The sequence below is a fragment of the Carassius gibelio genome, chromosome B3, assembly GCF_023724105.1.
Source record: "Carassius gibelio isolate Cgi1373 ecotype wild population from Czech Republic chromosome B3, carGib1.2-hapl.c, whole genome shotgun sequence".
NCBI lineage: Eukaryota > Metazoa > Chordata > Actinopteri > Cypriniformes > Cyprinidae > Carassius > Carassius gibelio.
In genome coordinates this window covers 46,486,516-46,513,517 of record NC_068398.1, presented here as the reverse complement: position 1 = coordinate 46,513,517, position 27,002 = coordinate 46,486,516, and the positions used below count along the sequence as shown (strand labels likewise).

General features: G+C 39.0%; 1 protein-coding gene across 1 annotated transcript in view; it reads right to left on the bottom strand.

The window, feature by feature from the left end:
• Positions 1-27,002, bottom strand: part of LOC127952308 (E3 ubiquitin-protein ligase rnf213-alpha) — a 129,605-nt gene that overhangs the window by 82,920 nt on the left and 19,683 nt on the right. Inside the window, exon 8 of the mRNA XM_052550693.1 lies at positions 15,815-16,080. Coding sequence (XP_052406653.1) covers positions 15,815-16,080 — 266 coding nt within the window. The remainder of the gene's footprint in view (positions 1-15,814; positions 16,081-27,002) is intronic.

The window sequence follows — 27,002 nt, the reverse complement described above, 5'->3', positions numbered from 1 at the left end:
CTCATTTATAAAACTCTCTGTAGATTTCATCCTAAAAGTGTATGTATACACAAAAGATAGATTTTGCGTGCACACAAAAGTTTCCAGATTTATAATTCCATGCGTATGCCAGAACCTGCACAAAAATCATTTTATAAATCCCAGTAAAGTGAAGATTGTTTGTACATCTTCTCCCCAAAATCACCATATATTAGTAGCTTACAACTCCTAGTTTTACCATGCATAATCTCATCTGCATATCATTTCAGCATATTCCCATCCACGTGACACCATGTTTAATGCAGTTAAGGGTACAATACGTTAGAAAAATATGAGATACAGACTATGCCATTTGTGCTATACACAAAATATATATTAGAATAAATGTTTAAAATACTTCTCAGATAAATATTTTAGAATAAAGTTGATCTTATTTTTTTTCACTGATCAAATAGTATTTAAATTGTTTTAAACAATTAAAATCTAATTAAATTTATGCAGTTTTTGCTGATAAGGTGAACATCTTTTAGATCTTTTTAGTGGAAACAGACAGGACTATTTTTATTGAGGTTTACTGTCTGACTCGGTGTGTCACTGACAAGTATTTAAAAAAGGAAATGTGCAAATTTTACAGTTTTCTTCCAGTTGTTACCTTCAAATACAGTGGTATTTTTCATAATGTTGCCTTCACATGACATCAACGCCTCGGTGCAGCAGCTGTTGTATTAAACCTATTCAAACCGGAGAATGGACTGTTCGACAACTGAATCCAGTAGTATCCGCCATAATATTGAAGTAAGTGCACATCATTGATCATTACTCTTGCTATTAAAGGTTTTCTCACAACATGAGATCAGCCGTTTACTTTCAAGATTAACTATTGTGCACCTAAAACACTCCTTTCTGTCATTAAAACATAGCATGCCATAGGAAAAGTGATCAAGGGCATCCACTACAAGGGCCCTATAATACACCCGGCGCAATGCGACGCAAGGCGCAGCGCAAGTGTGTTTGTTACTTTCAGTCCGGCACTGTTCATATTTTCCCATCCAGCGCCACGTCGTTTAATTAGCAAATGCATTTGCACCCATTTGTGCACCCATGGGCGTGCTGGTCTAATAAAGAGGTGTGTTCAGGCGCATTGCTGGTGCATTGCTATTTTAAAGGAACACTCCGACTTTTTGGGACTTTAGCTTATTCACAGTATCCCCCAGAGTTAGATAAGTCCATACGTACCTTTTTCATTTCTGTGCGTTCTGTAAGTGTTATTTGACGCACCCACCGCTAGCCGAGCTTAGCACAAAGACTGGATGTAAATGGATACTGGTAGCATAGTAATCCCAATAAGTGACAAAATAATGCAAACATTTTCCTATTTACATGTTGTGATCTGTATAGTCGCAGCGTGTACAAATAACAAGGCTATATGAGACAGAGACCATTTTTAATCGTATAAATACTGGGAACTATATTCTCACTAGGCGTAGGAGCACAGCTAACGTTACTTGGGCGGAGTGGCTACTTGGGCGGAGTGATTAGCGCAGCACCCGAGACGCGCCGTGGTGAGGAGAAGAGAGGGTCCCACTTTATATTAGGTGGCCTTAACTACTATGTACTTACATAAAAAAATAAGTACAATGTTCTTATTGTGTTCATATTGTATTTTAAAACACTTTTGCTGCTATTGAGGTGGGATAGGGGTAAGGTTAGGGAGAGAGTTGGAGGTATGGGTAAGTTTAAGGGTGGGTTAAGGTGTAAAGTATGGGTCAACAGTGTAATTATAAATGTAATTACAGAAATTAAATACAGATGTAATTACATGTAGTTTTTTAATATAAGTACAATGTAAAAACATGTATGTACAGAATAAGTACATTGTACTAAATTTTTAATTACAATGTAAGTACATAGTAGTTAAGGCCACTTAATATAAAGTGGGTCCAAAGAGAGTTCGCTCAGAGTTGGAGTAATAGAGTCAGCAATTACTAGATAGTAGATTTATAGTGTACAATCATGGGTGTTCGCTGTATTGTAAAGAACTGCGACAATAAACAGGGGAGACCAGGTAATACTATGATGTTTCATAGAATTCCAACCAAAAACGCTGACCTGATGAATCGATGGCTACTTGCTCTGGAAATAGATCCAAACACACCAGTAAACACCATCACAAAGTTTTTTGTTTGCTTTGAACATTTTACTGTAGACGACTATTTTGAAAAAATGCAAGTTGCCACACGGACCATGAAACGTGTGCTAAAGGATACAGCCATCCCATCGATAATAAAGACAGGACAAATTGGATCACCTGTTGCTGCGGTAAGTGTTCTGTTATGTTTTGAGATGACTAACATTAGCCATACTGTAACAGTGCCATGCTAATGTAATATAACCTTAGTAGTGACACTATTATGTGAATAGGGGCTCCGTGTATCCCCTTTATTGTTATTATTGTGACAAACTGTATGCAATGGCTATACTACAATTTCATTGAACTATGAATGATCATTATAACAAAATCACTTACTTGGTGGATAGCTGACCATTAGGTTCACTCGGCATGGGGCGTTTCTTCCAGTTGATCTTGTCACAATGGGGAAAAAAAAGACAACTGCCGGGTGTATTAGGGCAGAGAAATCTTCCGTGGTAGTGACGCAAATATTTTGATTGTCATCAAGCCTTGACATTGATGGCAATACCCGGTCCCATTCATTACAACAAAGGCACTCGGTTTCTGTCGGCATAGGTTGTACACCACCAGTCCGTGTTCGTTCTGATTCTCCCTTCGTCTTACAGCTTCCAAACTTTGTAACTCCTCGTCTGTATATTCTGGCTCAAAACTATATGGTTCTGGATCTTGGTTTGATACACAGTACAATTCCTCTGAGTCTGACAATTCCTCAAAGTCAGCCATGATCACAAGTTACTTCTAGCTAGTTAGTCACATATGTTTTGTTTACAGAACTATCAACAGGGTGTCTCGTGTGCTTGCGCTAATCACTCCGCCCAAGTAACGTTAGCTGTGCTCCTACGCCTAGTGAGAATATAGTTCCCAGTATTTATACGATTAAAAATGTTCTCTGTCTCATATAGCCTTGTTATTTGTACACGCTGTGACTATACAGATCACAACATGTAAATAGGAAAATGTTTGCATTATTTTGTCACTTATTGGGATTACTATGCTACCAGTATCCATTTACATCCAGTCTTTGTGCTAAGCTAGGCTAGCGGTGGGTGCGTCAAATAACACTTACAGAACGCACAGAAACGAAAAAGGTATGTATGGACTTATCTAACTCTGGGGGATACTGTGAATAAGCTAAAGTCCCAGAAAGTCGGAGTGTTCCTTTAAGGAACTGAAAATAGACTGCGCCATAGACCAGCTCAAACATGGTCTAAAGTCTAAAATAAATGGCCGATATTTTTCTGTTATTTAAAGAGCGCGTTGTTAGAAAATGTGCCTCTGGGCGGGTCCACAGTGCGCGCTGACTTTGCTTATTACACACAGGGATGCATCACACAAACATGACAAATATTAAAAACAAAAGGATTACTGTGTAAAAGAATATTACTGTGTAGATTACATAAATATAAAAATGTAATGATGGATAGTCATTGCGTGTATTAAAATTAGGCTACCTATTTGCAATTCAGCCTTCAATCTGGTTTTCGACCGCATCACAGCACAGAGACAGCACTCGTTAAGATAATACATGATATTCGCTTAAATTGTGACTCTGGCAAAATATTGGTGCTGGTATTGCTGGATCTCAGTGCTGCGTTTGACACTGTCGATCATAACATACTTCTATAGGGACTGGAAAACTGGGTCGGGCTTTCTGGGATGGTACTCAAATGGTTCAGATCATACTTAGAAGGGAGAGGCTATTATGTGAGTCTAGGAGACCATAAGTCTAAGTGGACGTCCATGACATGTGGAGTCCCACAAGGCTCAATTCTTGCACCACTCTTGTTTAGCCTGTATATGCTCCCACTAAGTCAAATAATGAGAAAGAACCAAATTGCCTATCACAGCTATGCGGATGATACCCAGATTTACCTAGCCTTATCTCCAAATGACTACAGCCCCATTGACTCCCTCTGCCAATGCATTGATGAAATTAATAGTTGGATGTGCCAGAACTTTCTTCAGTTAAACAAGGAACAAACTGAAGTCATTGCATTTGGAAACAAAGATTAAGTTTTCAAGGTAAATGCATACCTTTACTCTAGGGGTCAAACAACTAAAAATCAAGTCAGGAATCTTGGTGTGATTCTGAAGACAGACCTTAGTTTCAGAAGTCATGTCAAAGCAGTAACTAAATCAGCATACTATCATTTAAAAAACATTGCAAGAATTAGATGTTTTGTTTCCAGTCAAGACTTGGAGAAACTTGTTCATGCCTTCATCACCAGCAGGGGGGACTATTGTAATGGGCTCCTTACCGGCCTTTCCAAAAAGACCATTAGACAGCTGCAGCTCATCCAGAACGCTGCTGCCAGGATTCTGACTAGAACCAGAAAATCAGGGATTTGACCGTTTTAACCGTTAACCAAAAGTAAACATTTAGACCAATGAAGGGTCCGTTCACATATCGCGTCTTTTTAAGCAAGCTCATAATGGAAGTGACGTGCTTGTTTTTTTCCAGGCGCTTCCGCACCGCATCTAGTTAAAAACATCTCAGCTCACCCACAGCAAGGGTTTTTCGGTGGTGGAAATCCTTTACTGAAATTTCCTTGTTGTAACTGATATCGCAGCTGATCGACGCTTAGCAACGACAGACGCCTCAGGAGCGCAACTGCCCGAGCGCATTGGAAAGGAGGAGAAAACGGCGCACGCGCGTGTGTTTGTTAACTCACTGGGCGTGTTAACACACGCAACCACACACTTACAGACATATTTAGCTGAGCAAGTTAAATGAAGCCAGCAAAAAGTAGGCCCATTTTGACAGAAAGGGCAACCAAATTACTTGCAAAATATGCTACGTGGTATTAAAATAAAGCAGTAGTGCAAGTACAATGCAAAATCACTTGAGACGAAAACATCCACAAGCAAATGAAAGGCGCTCCCCAAAGCTGGTCACTCTAGCGAGACATTATCTCTTTATTTCCGGGACATCTGTGCCATCGGAGATGGTTTTTTCTGCTGTCCACAGGCTCGCTCCAGACTAACCCCACATCATGAGATGTTACATAAAAAAAGAAAAGAAAATAGAAATTATCGCGGCCGAAAAAATTATTGAGCTAATTTTCTTTTTTATCCTGCGATTAATTGATTTATCAACTATCACGACAGGCCTACGCACGAGCAGATCAGTTTCTTCGCTTGAGAAGCATTCAGCTTTTCCGCCAGCAGATTCTGCAATGTAAATAGCGATCCGCTCTGGCGCGATCGCATCTCGCTCTTAAAGGGAATGGGAGATGACACTCTGATTGGTGTTTTGAACGTTACGCCCATTACTCATTAAGGGAATAGGGACAACCCATTCCAAAAACGCGCCCCGTTCCATTTCTCCATTTCTCCGTCGTTAAAATAGCAAAAGTGGATTTGGATAAGCCCTGAGTGCACCTGCGCCATGCACTTTACACTTTGAGTTTAGATTGTTAAAATAGGGCCCCAAATGTGTAGATTCATACAATTTTCTGTAACTTCTGTGTATTTACTTTATAATAATTTCAATTCATGTTCTAATCTAAAGCACTGCTGCACTGTAACACACAAACATAGGCTACAGAAAGTAGCTAGTATGTCACACGCAGATTGCGTGCACACAGAATCCTTCAGCGTGGAAATGTACTGTCAACACTGATTTCTCAATAAAATAGCTCAGAAATGGAAAGAATTCAATCATATATTTCTTAATAACTAAATACCACAGCATCACTACTACTAGAGAGATGCTGCCATGAAGAATTAATTCACGCGCAATCACTCTCACTAATGCATTCATATAAATGTAATCTTCACTGTGCTACTTTATCTTTATCTGATTTAGAACAAGGAGAAATCTGTGAGAAATAAAATGAGCCAAAGGCAAAAGAACTGAAAAAATTTGCTATTGTAGGAGCAATAGTCATGTGGGAAGTGTTGTGTCATATGCCATTAGCTGTGCACAAGGGAGTCTCCGCTCCAGACTTGTTCATTAATTTCATCAGCTACTAGTCGACTTCAACTCGACTTTCATCACATAAAAGTCATCTTTAAAAAAGTTCAACCCCTATTATATATATATATATATATATATATATATATATATATATATATATATATATATATATACACATATATATATATATATATATATATATATATATATATATACAGTATTGTTCAAAATAATAGCAGTACAATGTGACTAACCAGAATAATCAAGGTTTTTAGTATATTTTTTATTGCTACGTGGCAAACAAGTTACCAGTAGGTTCAGTAGATTGTCAGAAAACAAACAAGACCCAGCATTCATGATATGCACGCTCTTAAGGCTGTGCAATTGGGCAATTAGTTGAAAGGGGTGTGTTCAAAAAAATAGCAGTGTCTACCATTGACTGTACAAACTCAAAACTATTTTGTACAAACATTTTTTTTTTTTTTTCTGGGATTTAGCAATCCTGTGAATCACTAAACTAATATTTAGTTGTATGACCACAGTTTTTTAAAACTGCTTGACATCTGTGTGGCATGGAGTCAACCAACTTGTGGCACCTCTCAGCTGTTATTCCACTCCATGATTCTTTAACAACATTCCACAATTCATTCACATTTCTTGGTTTTGCTTCAGAAACAGCATTTTTGATATCACCCCACAAGTTCTCAATTGGATTAAGGTCTGGAGATTGGGCTGGCCACTCCATAACATTAATTTTGTTGGTTTAGAACCAAGACTTTGCCCGTTTACTAGTGTGTTTTGGGTCATTGTCTTGTTGAAACAACCATTTCAAGGGCATGTCCTCTTCAGCATAGGGCAACATGACCTCTTCAAGTATTTTAACATATGCAAACTGATCCATGATCCCTGGTATGCGATAAATAGGCCCAACACCATAGTAGGAGAAACATGCCCATATCATGATGCTTGCACCTCCATGCTTCACTGTCTTCACTGTGTACTGTGGCTTGAATTCAGAGTTTGGGGGTCGTCTCACAAACTGCCTGTGGCCCTTGGACCCAAAAAGAACAATTTTACTCTCATCAGTCCACAAAATGTTCCTCCATTTCTCTTTAGGCCAGTTGATGTGTTCTTTGGCAAATTGTAACCTCTTCTGCACATGCCTTTTTTTTAACAGAGGGACTTTGCGGGGGATTCTTGAAAATAGATTAGCTTCACACAGACGTCTTCTAACTGTCACAGTACTTACAGGTAACTCCAGACTGTCTTTGATCATCCTGGAGGTGATCATTGGCTGAGCCTTTGCCATTCTGGTTATTCTTCTATCCATTTTGATGGTTATCTTTCGTTTTCTTCCATGTCTCTCTGGTTTTGCTCTTCATTTTAAGGCATTGGAGATCATTTTAGCTGAACAGCCTATCATTTTTTGCACCTCTTTATAGGTTTTCCCCTCTCTAATCAACTTTTTAATCAAAGTACGCTGTTCTTCTGAACAATGTCTTGAACGACCCATTTTCCTCAGCTTTCAAATGCATGTTCAACAAGTGTTGGCTTCATCCTTAAATAGGGGCCACCTGTTTCACACCTGTTTCTTCACAAAATTGATGACCTCAGTGATTGAATGCCACACTGCTATTTTTTTGAACACACCCCTTTCAACTAATTCAACTAATTGCCCAATTGCACAGCCTTAAGAGCGTGCATATCATGAATGCTGGGTCTCATTTGTTTTCTGAGAATCTACTGAACCTACTGGTAACTTGTTTGCCACGTAGCAATAAAAAAATATATGAAAAACCTTGATTATTCTGGTCAGTCACATTATACTGCTATTATTTTGAACAATACTGTACATATATATATATATATATATATATATACATATATACATATATATATATATACATACATATATATATATATATATATATATATATACACACACACACACATATATATATATATATATATATATATATATATATATATATATATATATATATATATATATATAATAGGGGTTGAACTTTTTTAAAGTTGACTTTTATGTGATGAAAGTCTAGTACACACACACACACACACACAGGTGCTGGTCATATAATTAGAGTATCATCAAAAAGTTGATTTCACTAATTCCATTCAAAAAGTTAAACTTGTATATTATATTCATCCATTACACACAGACTGATATATTTCAAATGTTTATTTCTTTAAATTTTGATGATTATAACTGACAACTAAGGAAAATCCCAAATTAAGTACCCCAGAAAATCAGAATATTGTGAAAAGGTTCAATATTAAAGACACCTGGTGCCACACTCTAATCAGCTAATTAACTCAAAATACCTGCAAAGGCCTTTAAATGGTCTCTCAGTCTAGCTCTGTAGGCTACATAATCATGGGGAAGACTGCTGACTTGACAGTTGTCCAAAAGATGACCATTGACACCTTGCACAAGGAGGGCAAGACACGAAAGGTCATTGCAAAAGAGGCTGGCTGTTCACAGAGCTCTGTGTCCAAGCATATTAATAGAGGCGAAGGGAAGGAAAACATGTGGCAGAAAATAGTGTGCAAGCAATAGGGATAACCGCACCCTGGAGAGGATTGTGAAACAAAACTCATTCAAAAATGTGGGGGATATTCACAAAGAGTGGATTGCAGCTGGAGTCAGTGCTTCAAGAACCACTACGCACAGACGTTTTAAAGACAAAAAGGACTGGACTGATACTGAGTGGTCCAAAGTTATGTTCTCTGATGAAAGTACATTTTGCATTTCTTTTGGATATCAGGGTCCCAGAGTCTGGAGGAAGAGAGGAGAGGCACACAATCAACATTGCTTGTAAAGTTTCCACAGTCAGTGATGGTTTGGGATGCCATGTCATCTGGTCCAAGGTCAACGCAGCCGTATACCAGGAAGTTTTAGAGCACTTCATGCTTCCTGCTGCTGACCAGCTTTATGGAGATGGAGATTTCATTTTCCAACATGACTTGGCACCTGCACACACTGCCCAAAGCTACCAGTACCTGGTTTAAGGACCATGGTATCCCTGTTCTTAATTGGCCAGCAAACTCGCCTGACCTTGACCCAGTAGAAAATCTATGGGGTATTGTTAAGAGGAAGATGTGATATGCCAGACCCAAGAATGCAGAAGAGTTGAAGACCACTATCAGAGCAACATGACTCCATGCCACGCCGCATTGCTGCAGTAATTCAGACAAAAGGAGCCTTAAGTATTGAGTGCTGTACATGCTCATACTTTTCGGTTAGCCAAGATTTCTAAAAATCCTTTCTTTGTATTGGTCTTCAAATTTTCTGAGATACTGAATTTGGGATTTTCCTTAGTTTTCAGTTATCATCATCAAAATTAAAAGAAATAAGCATCTGAATGTATATATAAACCTCCACACACACACACACACACACACACAAGACTGGGAGGGTTTAACTCTGGAGGTCAAAGTAAATCATTCACTGGACAGAATTTTCAGTGCAGCAAAATTTGTGTTTATTTATCATAAGGCAGGGGAAAGGGATAAAACTGTAACATAGGTAATTCTTCTTTCTCAGGTTGCTCCTGAAGAGAAGAGAGGCAGAAGAGGTGTAGGATTAGTTAAGATGATTCCTTTTACTCACATCAATTAGGCCTCTATCTTCAAGAGGGTAGTCAGGTGATGACTGGTCCTCCGCCTAGGCTGCACATGAATACACCCCACACTGTGTCTGCTCTCTTCTCCTGCTTCTCCCTACTGTGGCTTCTTTGTTCTGTTTTATGTGATTGCTTATTGGGCCCAACAACCTACAGCTGAGGCTCCCTGCCAGAGGGGAATGGTGCACACCTGTGTTACAGCTGTCCTTGGTCCTGAACACCACTGTTTATCCCAGGCCTTGTGTCCTCTGATGGTGCTCTCCATGGTGCTGCAGGTGACTGCTGCATTGTGACGGACTGCGTTTCCTTCGGGACACCACATAACCCCTTTTCCAGCTTCAAGTTACTGTTTGGAGCGCAGGCCCAAAAGCAGTCATGCCTCCTGAAGAAACCAGCAAGTGATTTGTGCATTTTTCCCTTTTTTTGAGACATCCATTTAAGCGGGGCATGATCAGTTATTAAAACAAATTTCCAACCCAGCAGGTTATATCTCAATAGCCCATTTTCAAGACATTGCTTTTTAATTGTGGCATAATTCCTATCATGGGGCAGCAGCTTACGGATAAACATGACTGGCTGTTCCATACCATCGTGCAACTGAAAGAGTACAGCTTCAACCCCTACTTCAGAGGAATCTGTTTGTAGAATAAACGGTTTGTTGAAGTTTGGGCCTTGTAGGAATCACAAGAGAGAGCTTGCTTAAGTTCAATGAAGGCCCGTTCTGCTTCTTCGGTCCAGCTCACCTGGTTTGGGAGGTACCTGCGGGTCAATTTGATTAGGAGGGCTGCTTTAGTGGCGAAGTCAGGTATGAATGTTCGGTGATATCCAAGTAGCCCCAGGAAGGAACTTGCCTGTTTCTTGGTTTAAGGCCGGGGCCTGGTGAGGATGGAATCAATTTTCTTAGGTTGGGGTCTCACATTTCCTCTCCCCACAGTGTATCCTAGATAGTTGGCCTCTTCTTGGGCGAGTGAACACTTGCTTGGGTTTGCTGTAAGCCCCGCTGACCGTAGAGCTTGTAAGACAGCTTCTATATTGTGAAGATGTTCCTCCCAACTACTGTCATTGATAACAATGTCGTCCAGATATGCAGCAGCATATTGCTGATGGGGACAGAGGACTCTATCCATGAGTCTTTGAAATGTGGCTGGTGCCCTATGGACCCAAAAAGGAAGAACCCGGTATTGAAAGGCCCCCTCAGGAGTGAAGGTGGCAGTTTTTGGTTTGGCTTGTGGGGTTAGAGGTACTTGGCATTACCCTTTTGTCAAGTCGAGGGTTGTAATGAATCGTGCAGGGCCCAGTCGCCCAGTAGGTGTCAAACTGGGAAACGTCATTCAATTTTCTATAGTCATTACTGAATCTTGTGCTCCCATCTGGTTTTGGTACTAGGATTATAGGACTTGACCAAGCACTTTGGGATTCCTCTATAACCCCTAGGTCAAGCATTTTCTTTACCTCCGTTTACCTTTCCTTTTTGCTTCTGGGATCCTGTAGGGTCGAAGTCTAACAACCTTCCCTGAAGACGTCCCGGTTTTGCCACACAAGTTGTCATAACTCTTGTCATTTCAAACTTTTTTTCCTCTGAGAGTGCTGTAACAACATCAGATGTTCAACTACACTGTTATGCAGCAAAGCATTTGTGAAGCCACAACATGCACAACCTTGAGGTGGATGGGCTACAACAGCAGAAGACCTCACCGGGTACCACTCAACTCCACTACAAATAGGAAAAAGAGGCTACAATTTGCACAAGCTCACCAAAATTGGACAGTTGAAGACTGGAAAAACGTTGCCTGGTCTGATGAGTCTCAATTTCTGTTGAGACATTCAGATGGTTGAGTCAGAATTTGGCGTAAACATAATGAGAACATGGATCCATCATGCCTTTTTAAGACAGTGCAGTCTGGTGGTGGTGATGTAATGGTGTGGGGGATGTTTTCTTGGCACACTTTAGGCCCCTTAGTGCCAATTGGGCATCGTTTAAATGCCACGGCCTACCTGAGCATTGTTTCTGACTATGTCCATCCCTTTATGACCACCATGTACCCATCCTCTGATGGCTACTTCCAGCAGGATAATTCACCATGTCACAAAGCCTGAATCATTTCAAATTGGTTTCTTGAACATGACAATGAGTTCACTGTACTAAAATGGCCCCCACAGTCACCAGATCTCAACCCAAAAGAGGACAATGAAATATATATATATATATATATATAATATACACACACACAATTAACACATGATTACGTTAGTAAATGGTTGGTATGTAATTTTCTTGAGATTTGGGGCATACTGAAAATGTACATCTGTAATGCTAACTTATGCTATTTATAGCCTTTAACATCGCTGCACATTTTTACAACAGTAAACGATCAAATTATACCCATGATCGCAAAAGGAAGTTATTACAAATAATAATAGTTGGGTAAATATATACTGGGATTGAAGCAATGTGGCTAGGTAAACCTTGAAATACCAGACAAAAGGCTAATAATGGTGAAATAAAAACAAAAGAATAATGAAAAAAGAATGAGGATATAATGAGGATTTTGTGTCATGTGTGAAAGGCTCGTTTTGTGAGAACAACAGAATCATGAATGGGGCAGTTTGCCATTCCAGACACGATAAAATAGCACTCCAGGAGTCCTTACAGGGGTCATAAATCAATTTTTTTTAGCCTTTTATGAGCCTTCTTTAAAAACATACATGACATGGTCTAAGAAAATGTTTAATAAAATTCACAGTTTGTGAGATTATGTACTGAAATATCAAAATGAAGTATAAGTAGACTTATGGCTTTAGCTTTAGTATGTTTCTAAAATCATATCCTACGTCAACATTTTTTAAATACATTTAAAAAAAGTTTTTAATATTCTTATTTTTGTTTTTATGTTTGCGCTTATATATCTCTGTTATCATAACAGTCTTGAGTCATTCTGATTCCTGAACAGTAAACTTTGAAGTGTCAGCTTTGTGAACATATGCTGATTATGTATCTAATCAGAAAGAATCATGAGCAGGAACCTTTTTATTTTTTAATTGTCATTTCTGTCTCCATGCTGAAAATGGGGGGTGACAAGTTAGGGGTTAAAGTTGACTCTGCTGCTATAAGGAAACTGTTGAGCATGCACACACACACAAACACACACCATTTCCAGTAAATTACCAGTTGGTAATCTATCAAAATAAATTACAGTGAACCAAACATCAAAACGCCCGCCTCTGTGTCACCCTTGGAACTGAAGTACACAGCCTATAATTTACATGATAAATAATAGTTTAGCATTTAGATAAGTTACATCACAAATATAATATTTTAAATAGTATAGGAAATATTTGGAATATTTGGATTTGTCCTGAATGAGAGAGGTAGGATACACGAACACAAAGCTCCATTTCACAAACAGTTGAGTGCACAAGCCTTTAAAAATATTTCTTTGCCAGTCTGTGAGAGACACATTCAGAGTCAGGATATGGTCACTGTCTAGTGGGCTTTATTTTCAAGTGCACAGAGCAACTCACGGCATTCGTTGTTCTTCTGCTGACAGCCAATTAATAAACAGCATTGCATTGCTGAGGACGCCCCCTTCTGGATTGGGATCAATTTCCAGTAATCTTTCTAAGGCCTCATGCATCAAACTGATGTCCATACCGTAACAGTTCAGTATGAATACATGTATCCTTCCACCCTTAATAATGACCAAAATATTTTGTAGAACCCTTCAGTACATGTAGTACTGGAACACTTTTCACTTCTGCCATCAGTCATACGTTGAAGCCGTTCCGGTGGATGATGTAGTACGTCGGTGTTCAGGTCAGAGGTTAGATACACAAAACTAGGATTTGTAAAGAAAAATGTATGAAGATTTCGATATAAATCAAGAGGAGTCTGGTTTTCTTTTGCTAAAGTAAGGAAAATTTTGTTTCCTCACTCCTGCATTTCTCAGAGGCGAATGCGACTCCATACATCCTACGTCATCCGCCTGAACGGCTTCTGCTTACCACAGTCAGCAGAAGTAAGAAAAAAGGGTATATTACATTTGAAATCTGGATATTTATCTTACAAAAATGCATGGATTCACTACAGGAGGTCTTTATTTACTCCGCAGTGCCATGTGAGAGAGGTTTTGTTATGGATGCACACACTTTATTTTACGTCTTCTGAACTGTTGACAACCAACACCCGCTTACCACATTGAAAGGCTTGGAAGAGCAAGAACAATTTTTTATATAACTCTGATTGGATTCGTCTGAAAGAAGAGCATCACATACTACTAGGATGCTTTGAGGGTGAGTAAAACACAGGCTAATTTTAATTTTTGGGTAAACTAAAGGCGATTTTTGCTGTCGTATGAGTTCGCATGCAATTTTATTCAATCGTGTGGAAATAGTGTATGCTTGTATGGTCGAGGCACGTATCATTTGCGATGAATAACGAGCCAAGCAGAGTGGCTTGCGAGCACTTCCCGACCTCCTGATCATTTTTAAACATGTCTAAAAAGTTTGTGAGCTATCGGTTTGAATTCGTGCCATTTGTGCGGTTGAACAAGCCAATATGTTGATCAATCTGAAGCTGACCAAACGCGAACTAGGAAAACCATAGAAGAAGAAAGATGAAGATGGCAGCGCCACGGCGAATGTGGACTATTGACCAGGAGGATAAACTCACTGAACTCTGACAGGAACAGTGAGTGCTGTATGATGTTTCTAGCAACGTGTATCATGCTTTTTAATTCTTTCTCTCTCTCTCTCTCTCTCTCTCTCTCACACAAATGTAGTTTACGAGGACTCTCCATAGACGTAATGGTTTTCTATACTGTACAAACTGTATATTCTATCCCCATACACTACCTCTATCCATCACGGAAAAATGCATGTTTAAAATTTCAAGTAAACACCTTTTAGTATTTTTTTAAGCCATTTGGTTTACGAGGGCACAGGAAGTGTCCTCATAAACCATATTTACATTGTAATACATATGTCAGATATTTATAAACCATATACAAGAACACACACACACACACACACACTAGGGTGAAAAGACGTCCCGGTTTCCTGTTGCTGAAAAAGAACCTGTATGTGTAGGAAACGGTCACGGCTCGTATCGATATTTTATATGCAGTTATGAGAGAGGGAGAGCAGTTATATTAGGCGCGTTCGTCTTGAAGCAGCGCTGCAAAGCATGATCACTTAACATCAAAGTACCGTGAGAGCGATTCGAATGCATTGGATCCGTGTGCTCTCTTATCGCTCTCGCGGTATTTTAATGTCATACAGTGATCCTTCGGTGCAGCGCTGCTTCAAGTCGCAAGCGTCTTATCAACTTCGTGCGATTGCTTCGTAAATTGGCAGGTCGTAAAATCTTGTCGTACATCACCCCATCCGTACAATTTTCAGATAAACTCATTCGTGATGTGTGCGTGGACATACGATCTTCCGACCATCCGAATTCGCACCGTGTATGCCCACCTTAATCCTTTAAGGCATGAGAAAATAATTTTCACAAGAAAAAATATTTTGAAAATATATTCATTTTGATGATCAAAGACGAGTTTTAAGGGATAACATGTATGACTAAAGGGGGACTATAAATATCAGGTATGGTTTACGTGTTTCACTTGTTGGACAGAATCTATTTTCTGTGAAGGAGTAAACATGATGATTTTCACATAATTGTGTAGTAAAAATTACTCAAAAGTCTAATTCAGAATTATTCAGTATGGGTTTTATTGCCTTATTTCAGGTACATTTTCTACCCAAAACTTACTAACCACGCATATTGTTTTCTATAAAGAGAAAATGCATCTACATCCATCTTTCTAACATATTATTGAAGCACAGTTTGTGCTGAATAAAAAACATTATAATAATTTTACATGTTGGCCAACAGTACAAGTAGCTGAAATAGGCACAAATGTTAGGGCATGTCAAAACATCTCAAGGGCCACAAAATCACCTCAGACTCCAGAGTCTCCACAACAGTTTCACAGCAAAACTTTGTATTTGTTTTGCTTTGCAACACTCTTGTGAGATCTTTATAATTTATATATAAACTGTAAATTATATAAGAGTACTCACTCGTTTAATAGTGAAAATGGTTCCATTATGTCAGTCCAGAAAGACAGGAACTCCTCCTTATGCAATTTTGGCAGGCAGAGGGCAGTGCAGATATGAGAAAGAGGCATGCTGTCTAATTTAAATTCTAGTCTATACCGTCTCCACACATAGAGCAAAATGAGGGCAGTATTAAGTGGCTCCATATTGAATGCATTCCTTTCTATGTGGTCTTTTTGTAGCTCTGGAATCACCAACTCCAGCATGAAAACCCTCAGAAGATTTCTCACCTGAAAAGATGAAATTGAGACAATTACTGAATTTCATGTTAAAATTTGCACCTAAGCGTAATGTTAATGGTAGTTCTTTCTAGTCTTAAAGACACCGTTCACCATATTATATATATATATATATATATATATATATATATATATATATATATATATATATATATATATATATATATATATATAGCAGTGGCTATTTGCACTAAGTGAAATAGCGATTGAGATTGAAGGACAGCTTCATTCATTCATCAGGCTGTCAGGAAGCTGTACTCGCTCCCGAACTTGCCCCCGAACTTGCCCCCTCTTCCCTCTTCTGCCCCCCCCCCCCCCCCCCCAATTTGTACTGTGGCTGCTGTCGTATCAAGCTGAAGGCTGCACACTGGTGGTAGATGTAATTGTAATGGTCATACAACTGCAAAAAGCACATGCCTTCTTCATCACTGGAAATTATGTTTGATGAGTGTCTTATGTAGTGTTAACTAACTCAATCACACATTCGTGGGTCGACTTAGTGTAAGAAGCCTCTGCCAACAAGGCAGGTTATCTGTACTTAGTGTAAATAGACACTATGATATATGTATGTGTTAGTGTTAAGTATTACTTATATTTTCTAAGAAATACACGTGAGACGAGAGTGAGCATTTAAAGAGCCACACAGATGAGAAATCAAAAAGTACCTGTATTACAGTGTATGATGTAGCTGTCCATCAGTGTAAACAATGTGCAAATAATTAAACCAAAACGTACACGATTTATAAAGTTATTGGCTTCTAAAGTAAGGAGTCGACTCTGAATCGCTGAAACGAGTTGTTATAGATTTCAAATCTTTTGCCCATCTCTGTGTACGTCACTAGGAACACTTTGCATAATAATCTCCGCCTACCCTGTTGGGAGAAACAGAACTCTGTTTATGTACAAACACATCATTAAAATGAAGTGTAACTCCGTGAATACTCTACGAAGAGACATGAGAGAGATATCTATAGAAAGCTTGACATGTCTACTTTAAAACTAAACAAGTACTGCCGAAAACAGATATTCTGTGATAAAGTAATCCATATGAAAACAACGCGATGTCTGTTTTTCATGTCTCCCTTCGTTATCTAATGTTACCACGCCCCTGCGCTGAACGCGCTATTCAGATTCAAACTGAAGCGCGCGGCTTGAATACACCCACACAGAAGAAAAAGCAGCGAGACTGTTCAAGTTTTTTATTTTACTGTTTGCTTCGCGGTGAGAGGAATAAGACATAATTCACCACAAACAGATGCTAACGCATAGTTTACCGTGGAGGTGTGTGCGGAACAACCAATCAAACCTGACTATGTTAGTTGACCAATCAGAACACAGTATGCTATCGAAAGGTGGGGTTTAAGGAAACTGAATCTTTTGGACAGCTTCGCGCAAATCTTTTGGGGATCTCTGAGAATTGAGGTAATTTTAAAATGATATTTTGACAAAATGACAATGTTTTTTAACCTTGGATGGATTTAAACCTAATGTACAGGACTTATAAACAGTGATAGGAAGCTTAGAATTTTCATCTTACTGGCTCTTTAACCTGTTAACCAGAGCCCCCATATTGGGACTCATAGCTGAAAGTGCCCTACCTAACTTAAAATTGTAACAGTTCCTTACTCCAGTGTTTTACAAACATAATTTTGCTGTCTTTGGAAAGAAAAACCCTTTGGGCTGTACTTTTTATCAACCAGAGTGGATAATGCTCAAAAATATTAAAAGTTAGACACTGAAGTGCCTTGAAAATTATTTTACCACACTGAATTGTCTTTTTATTTGATATGAAAATACATGAAATCAGTCCTGGAGCAATCTAGAAAAGTAAAGGGTTGAAAGTCACATGTCTCACGACATTTCAAATCTGAAGAAGATATCATGAAAAATTAGATTCCTGCAACCATTTTTCTGAGACTATGTATAGTACACCCCCCCCCCCAATAAAAAAAAATATTTAGCAACTGTATTGAAGAGTTCTATAAAGTATTTTAGTCATTAAACATACCACTGCATAGTTTTTTCAATTATAAAATAGGCAGAAACTTAGACATCATATAAGTGATTTGAGCACTAGACCTGGCTTACACATTACATACTAATACACTTCTAAGATTCAAATCAGTTAAAGGATTTTTAGGCTGCATTAATTAGTCAAACCGGAACCGGGAACACTTCCCATAACACCTGATGTACTTGCTACATCATTAGAAGAATGGCATCTACGCTAATATTAGTCTGTTTCTCTCTTGTTCCGAGGTCACCGTGGCCACCAGATCCAGTCTGTATCCAGATCAGAGGGTCACTGCAGTCACCCGGATCCAGTACGTATCCAGACCAGATGGTGGATCAGCACCTAGAAAGGACCTCTACATCCCTGAAGGACAGCCGAGACCAGGACAACTAGAGCCCCAGATACAGATCCCCTGTAAAGACCTTGTCTCAGAGGAGCACCAGGACAAGACCACAGGAAACAGATGATTCTTCTGCACAATCTGAATTTGCTGCAGCCTGGAATTGAACTACTGGTTCCGTCTGGTCAGAGGAGAACTGGCCCCCCAACTGAGCCTGGTTTCTCCCAAGGTTTTTTCTACATTCTGTCACCGATAGAGTTTTGGTTCCTTGCCTCTGGCTTGCTTAGTTGGGGACACTAAATTTCCAGCGACATCGTTAACTTGACTGCAAAAATACTACTTAAACTGAACTGAGTTGTATGATGACATCACTGATTTCAACGATGAACTGCCTTTAACTGAAAAAGATATATTTACTAATGTATTTTTTTTATTATTGGCACACTATTTTCCAAATTAATGTTGATCAGTTGCTTTGACAATCAACAATCATTTAACAATTATATTGTTAAAAGTGCTATATAAATAAAGGTGACTTGACTTGTACTTGGAACCGTCTCCTTCACATGACTTGGCGAAGTCTCAAGGGTTGGTGCAGAAGAATGCTCAGACAGCTGGAAGTAATCTGGTGCAATTTTGAGGCACAGATCTGACTTTACCTGAACTTCTGAGTCACATGAATTTGCAGCTAGTTACTGGTTTACAGGCAAGTTCAACAGTGTAAGACATTGGCCCAGTTTGTGCAACCACAACTGCTGGTAACCATTCGACACCATTTCCATAGTTATAAGCTAACACTTTGTCTCCAGGTCTGAAACAACAAAGTTTTTCTTTTAGACGTGGTTCCATCTGAATGTTTTGTTGTGCTTGAACAGTCAACAAATCCAAACAAGTGGGGAGCTGTCTTTTGGGCATTGCTCACAGTAGACAACCAGACTCAACTGTTCTCTCACTCCTCAAGATCACATCACTTCTCAAAGCTCAGTTTGGGTGTAATTGCAATCTGATTTGCTCAACGTTTTTGATGCTAAAGTGATGGGTTTTTCCTCACCTGATGACATGATGCGTGATACCACTGCCCACAACACCATAGGCTGACGCGTTACATGCTAGCTGTACTGGCAGAGTGGGGTTGAAATGGGTTAGGGCTTCAGACAGGGCTAAGGCAGTTTTCACATCAATGAAAAATTCCTCACATTGTTTAGTCCATTCCCACTTTTTGGATTTTTAGGACTTATTAGCTAGATTTGGCACACATTTTACATAATAATTTAACAGCCGAAAAAAATAACAAATCTGTCTCACATTTTGTTGACATGACGCTTTCACAATTGCTTTCATCTTTGAAGGTGCCCTATGCGGGCCAGAGCTAACAATCACATGGACTTCAAACAGCAACTTAACAGCAAAGCAGAAAAACTCACACTTGTCTTTTCTGCAAGGTGGCTTCCATCTTTTCCAGTGATCAGCAAATCATCAAAGTAACACTGCACCCGTCAACCCACTGTGAATATGGTCCATTGCTCTTTGGAACAGTGTCGATGCCAAGGTAACCCCAAATGGAAGTCTCTCATATTGATTCATTCCTCTATGTGTCAGGATGGAAAGGAGATCTTGAGGGCTTTGATCCACATGCATTTTTAAATTAGTAAAAAGCCTGGCACAAATCTATTTTACTAAACCATTGGCCTCCAGCAAGACCGGAAAAGAGACCCTCTATAAGTGGCATTTATGTATATATATAAACAGCCAGAAACCTTGGAGTTATGATTGATGATCAGCTGACTTTCTCAGACCACATTGCTAAAACTGTTCGGTCGTGCAGATCTGCTTTATTCAACATCAAGAAGATCAGTCCCTTTCTTTGGGAACATGCTGCGCAACTCCTTGTTCAAGCCCTTGTTCTGTCCGGGCTGGACTATTGCAATGCTCTCTTGGCAGGTCTTACAGCCAATTCTATCAAACCTATCAAACGCGGCAGCAAGATTAATTTTTAATGAGCCGAAAAGAATACACGTCACACCTCTGTTTATCAATTTGCACTGGCTACCAATAGCTGCTCGCATAAAATTCAAGGCATTGATGTTTGCCTACAAAACTACCACTGGCTCTGCACCCATTTACCTAAATTTGTTACTTCAGACTTATGTGCCTCTAGAAGTTTGCGTTCTGCAAGTGAACATCGCTTAATTGTGCCATACCAAAGAAGCACAAAGTCAATTTTACGGACTTTTAACCTCTTAGCCAGCACAAAGACGTCCTCGTCCTCAACGCCTTTCAACTTGCACGTGTCAGTGTTTATGAATAGATTAAATGAAACGGGACAAATTTAATCTTGATAATCTATGTATCATTATAAAGATCTAAGCCTCAAGCATCAACGACAGATCACTGTTGTTCAATGGAAAGCTTATAAAGACTGTATTTGCTACATTTGTGTAAGCAGTACACATAAAAACATAAGCAATGAAAAGGCTGTACATACCAGATCCGTCATAATAACGAGTCATAAACACATCCACAGCTGTAAATCCCGGTTTAGTTAGAAAGGTAAGGGTCCACTGAAAGACATCTCATGAAGCACTTTCAGTCCAATGAAGCAATAACGTTGTAATATGGATCATAATTCCTTTGTTTACATTTCAGTTCTTCAGCGACAGAACTGTTTGCGTCCGTTATGGAATAACTCACGGTTGGAAACTGCGTCTTGGTAGTAAAAAAACGGCATGGTTTTGCAGCATAGTGTCACAAACATAAGGAGGCAATCCACCGGAAAAAAGAATGAATGAAAGATAGGCGAAAGATAGTAAATTTGAATGTTGGCGCTCCCTCGTGATGCGCTCTGACGCACCTGTCAGCTGATGGAGGCGGAACTTATAGTGATCGCCTTTTCCTTTGTTTGTTTTATTTTTCAACAGTTTTTATATATGTGAGAGTGTGTTTTATGTTGAATGTGAATGTATCTGCATGATTACCATCTGTTTCAGTGCAAATCAGCCCAAATCAGCTCGCTATTACTGTATGATCACGGCTATCAAAGTGAACGCATCTATATGAATAGAGAGAGTGGATTATTTACTTTATGGCACATTTGTGTTATTACCATCTGTATAAGTGGCCATCAGCACTTCAGCACTTATTTGCATCATAATTCATTGTAAATGCTGCATTTCTAGCAATCTCACGATTCTCTGTAATTGGCAAACAAAGTTAAATCTTTTTTTATTTTTCTTATTATTCTTATTTTTCTTACTCCAATTATTCTTATTGTATTTTTTTTAGTGCTCAAATAAATCACTTATATGATGTCTAAGTTTCTGTCTAGTGTTTTATAATTGAAAAAAACTATGCAGTGGTATGTTTACTGACTAAATAGTTTGTAGAAGCCTTCAATACTGTTGGGGAATATATTTTCTTATATTTGGGGGGTGGGGGGTGTAGACATAGTCTCATAAAATATTTGCAGGAGTCTCATTTTTCATGATATTTTATTCAGATTTGAAATAGAAACTCATGAGACATGTGGCTTTCAACCCATTACTTTTCTAGATTGCTCCAGGACTCATTTCATGTATTTTTATATCAAATAAAAAAATATTTAAGTTTATATAATATTTAAAAATTCAAGGCACTTCAGTGTCTATAACTTTTAATATTTCTGAGCATTATCAAATCTGGTTGATAAAAAGTAAAGCCCAAAGGGTCTTCTTTCCAAAGACACCAAAATTATGTTTGTAACACACTGAAGTAGGAAACTATTACAATTATAAGTTAGTTAGAGCACTTTCAGCTGTGAGTCCCATAATGGGGGGTGCTGGCTAACAGGTTAAATTAAATGTTCCCTCCTGGTGGAATGACCTCCCCAACTCAATCCGAGCAGCTGAGTCCTTAACCATCTTCAAAAATCGGCTTAAAACACATCTCTTCCATCTTTATTTGACCCTCTAACTTTAGCACTCACTATTCTAATTCTATTCTTAAAAAAAAATGTATTCTATTTTCTTTTCATTTATTATACAATCATAAAAAGACCTCTATCACTAGCTTACTCTATTGTTTTTCTATTCAATGTTTTTTGTTTATTTATCATATTATTTAAAAGCCCTTGCTTTGTGTACTGCATTTAAGCTAACTGATACTTGTTATAGCACTTATACATCATTGCTCTCTTGTTGATTTTGATTGCTTCCATTGTCCTCATTTGTAAATCTGCTAAATGACTATATATATATATATATATATATATATATATATATATATATATATATATATATATATATATAAGTGGTGGGCCGTTATCGGCGTTAACGTGCTGCGTTAACGTAAGACTCTTATCGGGCGATAAAAAAAAATATCGCCGTTAATCTATTCTCAAAGTTGGGTTGGGAGCTGGGTCTATACTAAGCAAGCTATGATGACTTTCACCTTGATATTTTATATAACCGCCTGGCTGAGGTGACAGTTAACGGGCCACTGCTGCACATCGTCATGAAAGCTTATCTTTTTCACGTGTTTTAATTCATTTAATGCATTAAAGCATCCAAACACAAGACCCGGAAAATCTGAACAGAGCTGGTTACTCGCGCGCTGTGTTCGGTGCGCACCAAAAAGAGAGCGATTGCCACGTATCACGGACAGCGACACTGAACCGAGCTCTCTTCTGCGAAGTTCTCCTCAAAGTCCCTCCTGCACCTGAACGAACAAATACCAATCGCAGTTTGAACAAACAAAAATATGTGAAAGAGCCCAATTCAGTACTCGCGGTGTTCTTGTGTTCAGGGCTCATGCAGAGAAAGGCGTCTCAAAATACTTGAACATCGAATTTGCTTATTTTTGCTCTTGTGCCGACATACAAAATATGTCAAAATATCCACCATGGAAATTATGCTCGAAAAAACTGTCAGTTATTTCTTAAGTGAAAGTAAACAGTTGAGGAAAAAAATGGGATGCGTTCGTCTCTTAAAGTGCTTCTAATTTAGCTAATGCCTGCTGTAATGTTAATCCAAGAAAATGAAAATGAAAATTACTCACTGCTCTTGACTGAATTACTTTGTAGTTTTAACAGTCAAACCAAAAATTATTCAGACACCAGATATAATTTTTGATATATATAGCAAAACTGTAATAATGTGAGAAATGTTGAAGGTGTCTGAATAAATGTAGGTTTGATTGTATATTTCATTTTTACATTGAAGACTATTCAGTGCTATTTTACATTTAATTATTTGGTTTCTGTACCTTGACACCTATAAACTTGAAAAAACTTAAACATTGTGTAAATAGCACAAATAAATAAAAATAAATGAACATACAAATTAAACAATTTCAAACAGGGCCCACTTTTTCAAGCACTTTGTGATGCATATTGGAAACAGGAGATGAGCCGCTTTTCTAATGCACCACCTAGCTTGATAAACCCCTTTTCAAAGACTTACTGTTTGTCAATTTTAATTGGGTAACACACATATTCTGAATGCCTTCGGCAGAATTCGAATGAGCCATTTTAATCTAGATTAATCTAGATTAATTTCAAGATCACAGTGAGATTAATCTAGATTAAAAAAATTAATCTATGCCCACCACTAATATATATTTGAGGAATTACGGTATATATATATATATATATATATATATATATATATATATATATATATATATATATATATATATATATATATATATATATATATCGTAATTCCTCAAATAAAAACTGTAGTCAAATAAACGCCAGGCCTCTTATAGTGGCCGGAGGCGATATTCAACACGGACAAATAAAGGCCAGTCTTAAATAAAGGCTGGGGGAAAATTTGTGCAGCAGAGCCAGATAACGAACGTACACGCCCACTGCCGGAGCGCTTCTCGTTCTCGAGTCAAGAACCGGTTGCATGGGTTTTCGGATCACCAGTACACTGAACCGAGAACCGTTTCTGTCAGACGCGTCCGATTCGAGAACCGAGGAGCTGATGATACTGCGCATGCATGATTCAGCGTGAAGCAGACTGACACAAGAGCGCATCTGAACCGAACTGATTCTTTTGGTGATTGATTCTGAACTGATTCTGTGATAATGTTATGATCTCGGTCCACTGGAACCCTATTGCTTTTAATTTAAAATGGGTTACTTAAAAAAACTTACTTATCAAACCAAACAACATAGGGTTCCTGGTCCATCTTAATCTGAGGATCAGAGACAGGCACAGAAGGCTAGTGTAGCGACTCACGCTCCTCAACCACCTGTGGGTAGGGGTAAGAGGAATCGTAGGTCATGGGGTGGTAGGCAAGACCTAAGGGATGTGATCCAGACGGGGCAGCATTCTCATCCGAATCAGAACGATACTTAGGTATCTACTCATTCCCTTTGGGGGGTTGTACTTCTGCCCTAATCCTCCCCTTCCTAATTCCTCTGTAACCACCAGCACTCCACCTGACCGAGGTTAGGTGGGAACTTCTTCCACAACAGTCTCCTATGCTGGACCTATGATGTTTTGGTTGGTTCAATGTTCATAGTCACCAACTTATTGATGTTCCGGACTAAAAGGAGGTGCCCCATGCACAGGGCTCCAGCACAGGAACCAGGGTGGGTGAGTATGAAACCCATTCTATATATACGTACATATTCATCAAATTACTAGTGGTTATGTGTGTACTAATCCTCTGTGAGTTTCTTTGCAGTGCTCAATTACTGTGTTTACTGAACACTCGTCTGCATTATGTCCAACCCATATGATAGCCCCGATTTTGGCTTCATGTTTCTAGTATCAGGCGGTCAAGATCACAGGTTTCTGCGGGAGCCTTCTTGATCATCAGGCCTGGCATGGCACTGCAAGGAATTTCATGAATGTACGGCCAGGTCACCCTAAGGGGCTTCCTGGTCGTTTGGATACCCCTTATTGTTGACGCATTAGGCAGGAAGTGGAGGTGGCAGTTACAGAAATCTTCTTGTATATGCTGCCTCAGGTGATTCTCCCCTCGCCAGAGGTTTATAAAATTGAGCTTGCCTCTCCCATGCGGTTCGGCACCTCTGCGATGCTTAGGAAGCTTTAAGTACACACGCTAAGCTCTGTGTACTTTCTGAAAACCATATGGTGGTCAGCTTCGTTCCCTTTCTTTGAGATGGTAGACCTTGGTTCCTGTGCTCCACTTAGCCAGTGTATCTTTATTTATGCACTTCAAGCATCACTTCCCTCAACATGAGGGGCTATTTGGGTGGTCCTCATGGAAGTTTAGCTGCACTCCCCTTTACCTAAAAGGGTTGCCTATGAGTGAGTCAGCAGGAACAACTTCTATATTGAAAGATTGTTGTAAAGGAAGTTACTTTTACTTTTAACAACAGCTTGTAAGATGCAGCCAAGAAATGCACTGTGCAGTGCTGTCATTGGAAATCGCCATTAACAGACTAAAGGTTAGTACGACAAAGATATCGCTTTCCTCAGCGGACACATTCAAACTAATTTTTAATTTTGAAAATGAGACTGAGCTGAAGAAGGAATGCTCTATCAGATGCAGGTAATCATACTCAGTCAGTCCATCTCGATCTCATAATTCTCTACACCAGGTCTTTTTCAAACCTCCTGGAGTCCCCCCTGTCCTGCACATTTTGAATGGCTGCATTTACACTTGGCATTAACATGTAATCACCATGAAGCAGATAGGATCATCAGTCAATCAGCACATCGTTTACACTTGGCAACATCAACTGACTTCTCAATCTGGATAACCGATCAGATCTGTCTTTCCCATGCAATATTTAAATAAGAGCCAGGTTCTCTCGAAACCACATTTATGTATTTCGTCTGCTAGGCCTTCATATATTTATTTGTTTCTGTAGCAGATTTTGCATGATGTTGACTTGCAAATGCAGAAAAGATGGCTGGATTGCATCTTAATTACACAGAGATCCGATCACAATGCGTCCTTGACTACCTCTGGACCAGGAAACTTTTAGGGGTGCACAATATATAAATTGGCCGATGATTAATGTGCATCTAGTCAGTAAAGCTGGTTCTCTAATCAGCGGTAAATTGATTTCACAGAGCAGCTGTTACTACACGGGACCGTTGTTAACGGACAAGATGCGCAAAACCAGGGTGATAATGAATGTGGATTTGAGTAGCTTGTCAGTTAACTGACTAGATGCGCATTAATCATTGGGCGATTTATATTTTGCACCCCTAGAAACATTGATCTGATAACATTACGATATGAAGCGTGCTTATACTTGTCCTTTCAATGTGTATGTGGACAACATCCAGATATAGGTCGCATGTTAATGTCAAGTATATACGCAGCCCCCTTATTAGACACACCCAATTCAGGTCTTGCAATCTCTTCTAATAAGCTGAATCAGGTGTATTAGATGAGGAAGGTATAAAATGTGCAGGGGGCCTCCATGACAGGTAGCTTTTAATGAAGCTACTCAGCATTCCAAAGTATTGTATATCAGACTGCAAAGTCGTGCCAATATAGAGCCAAATCACACTGCTACTCATGTAATTTGTTGTCCAAAATTTTTAGAACAACGGTATTGTCAGCAGCTCAAAATGGACTTAAGTCAGTTAT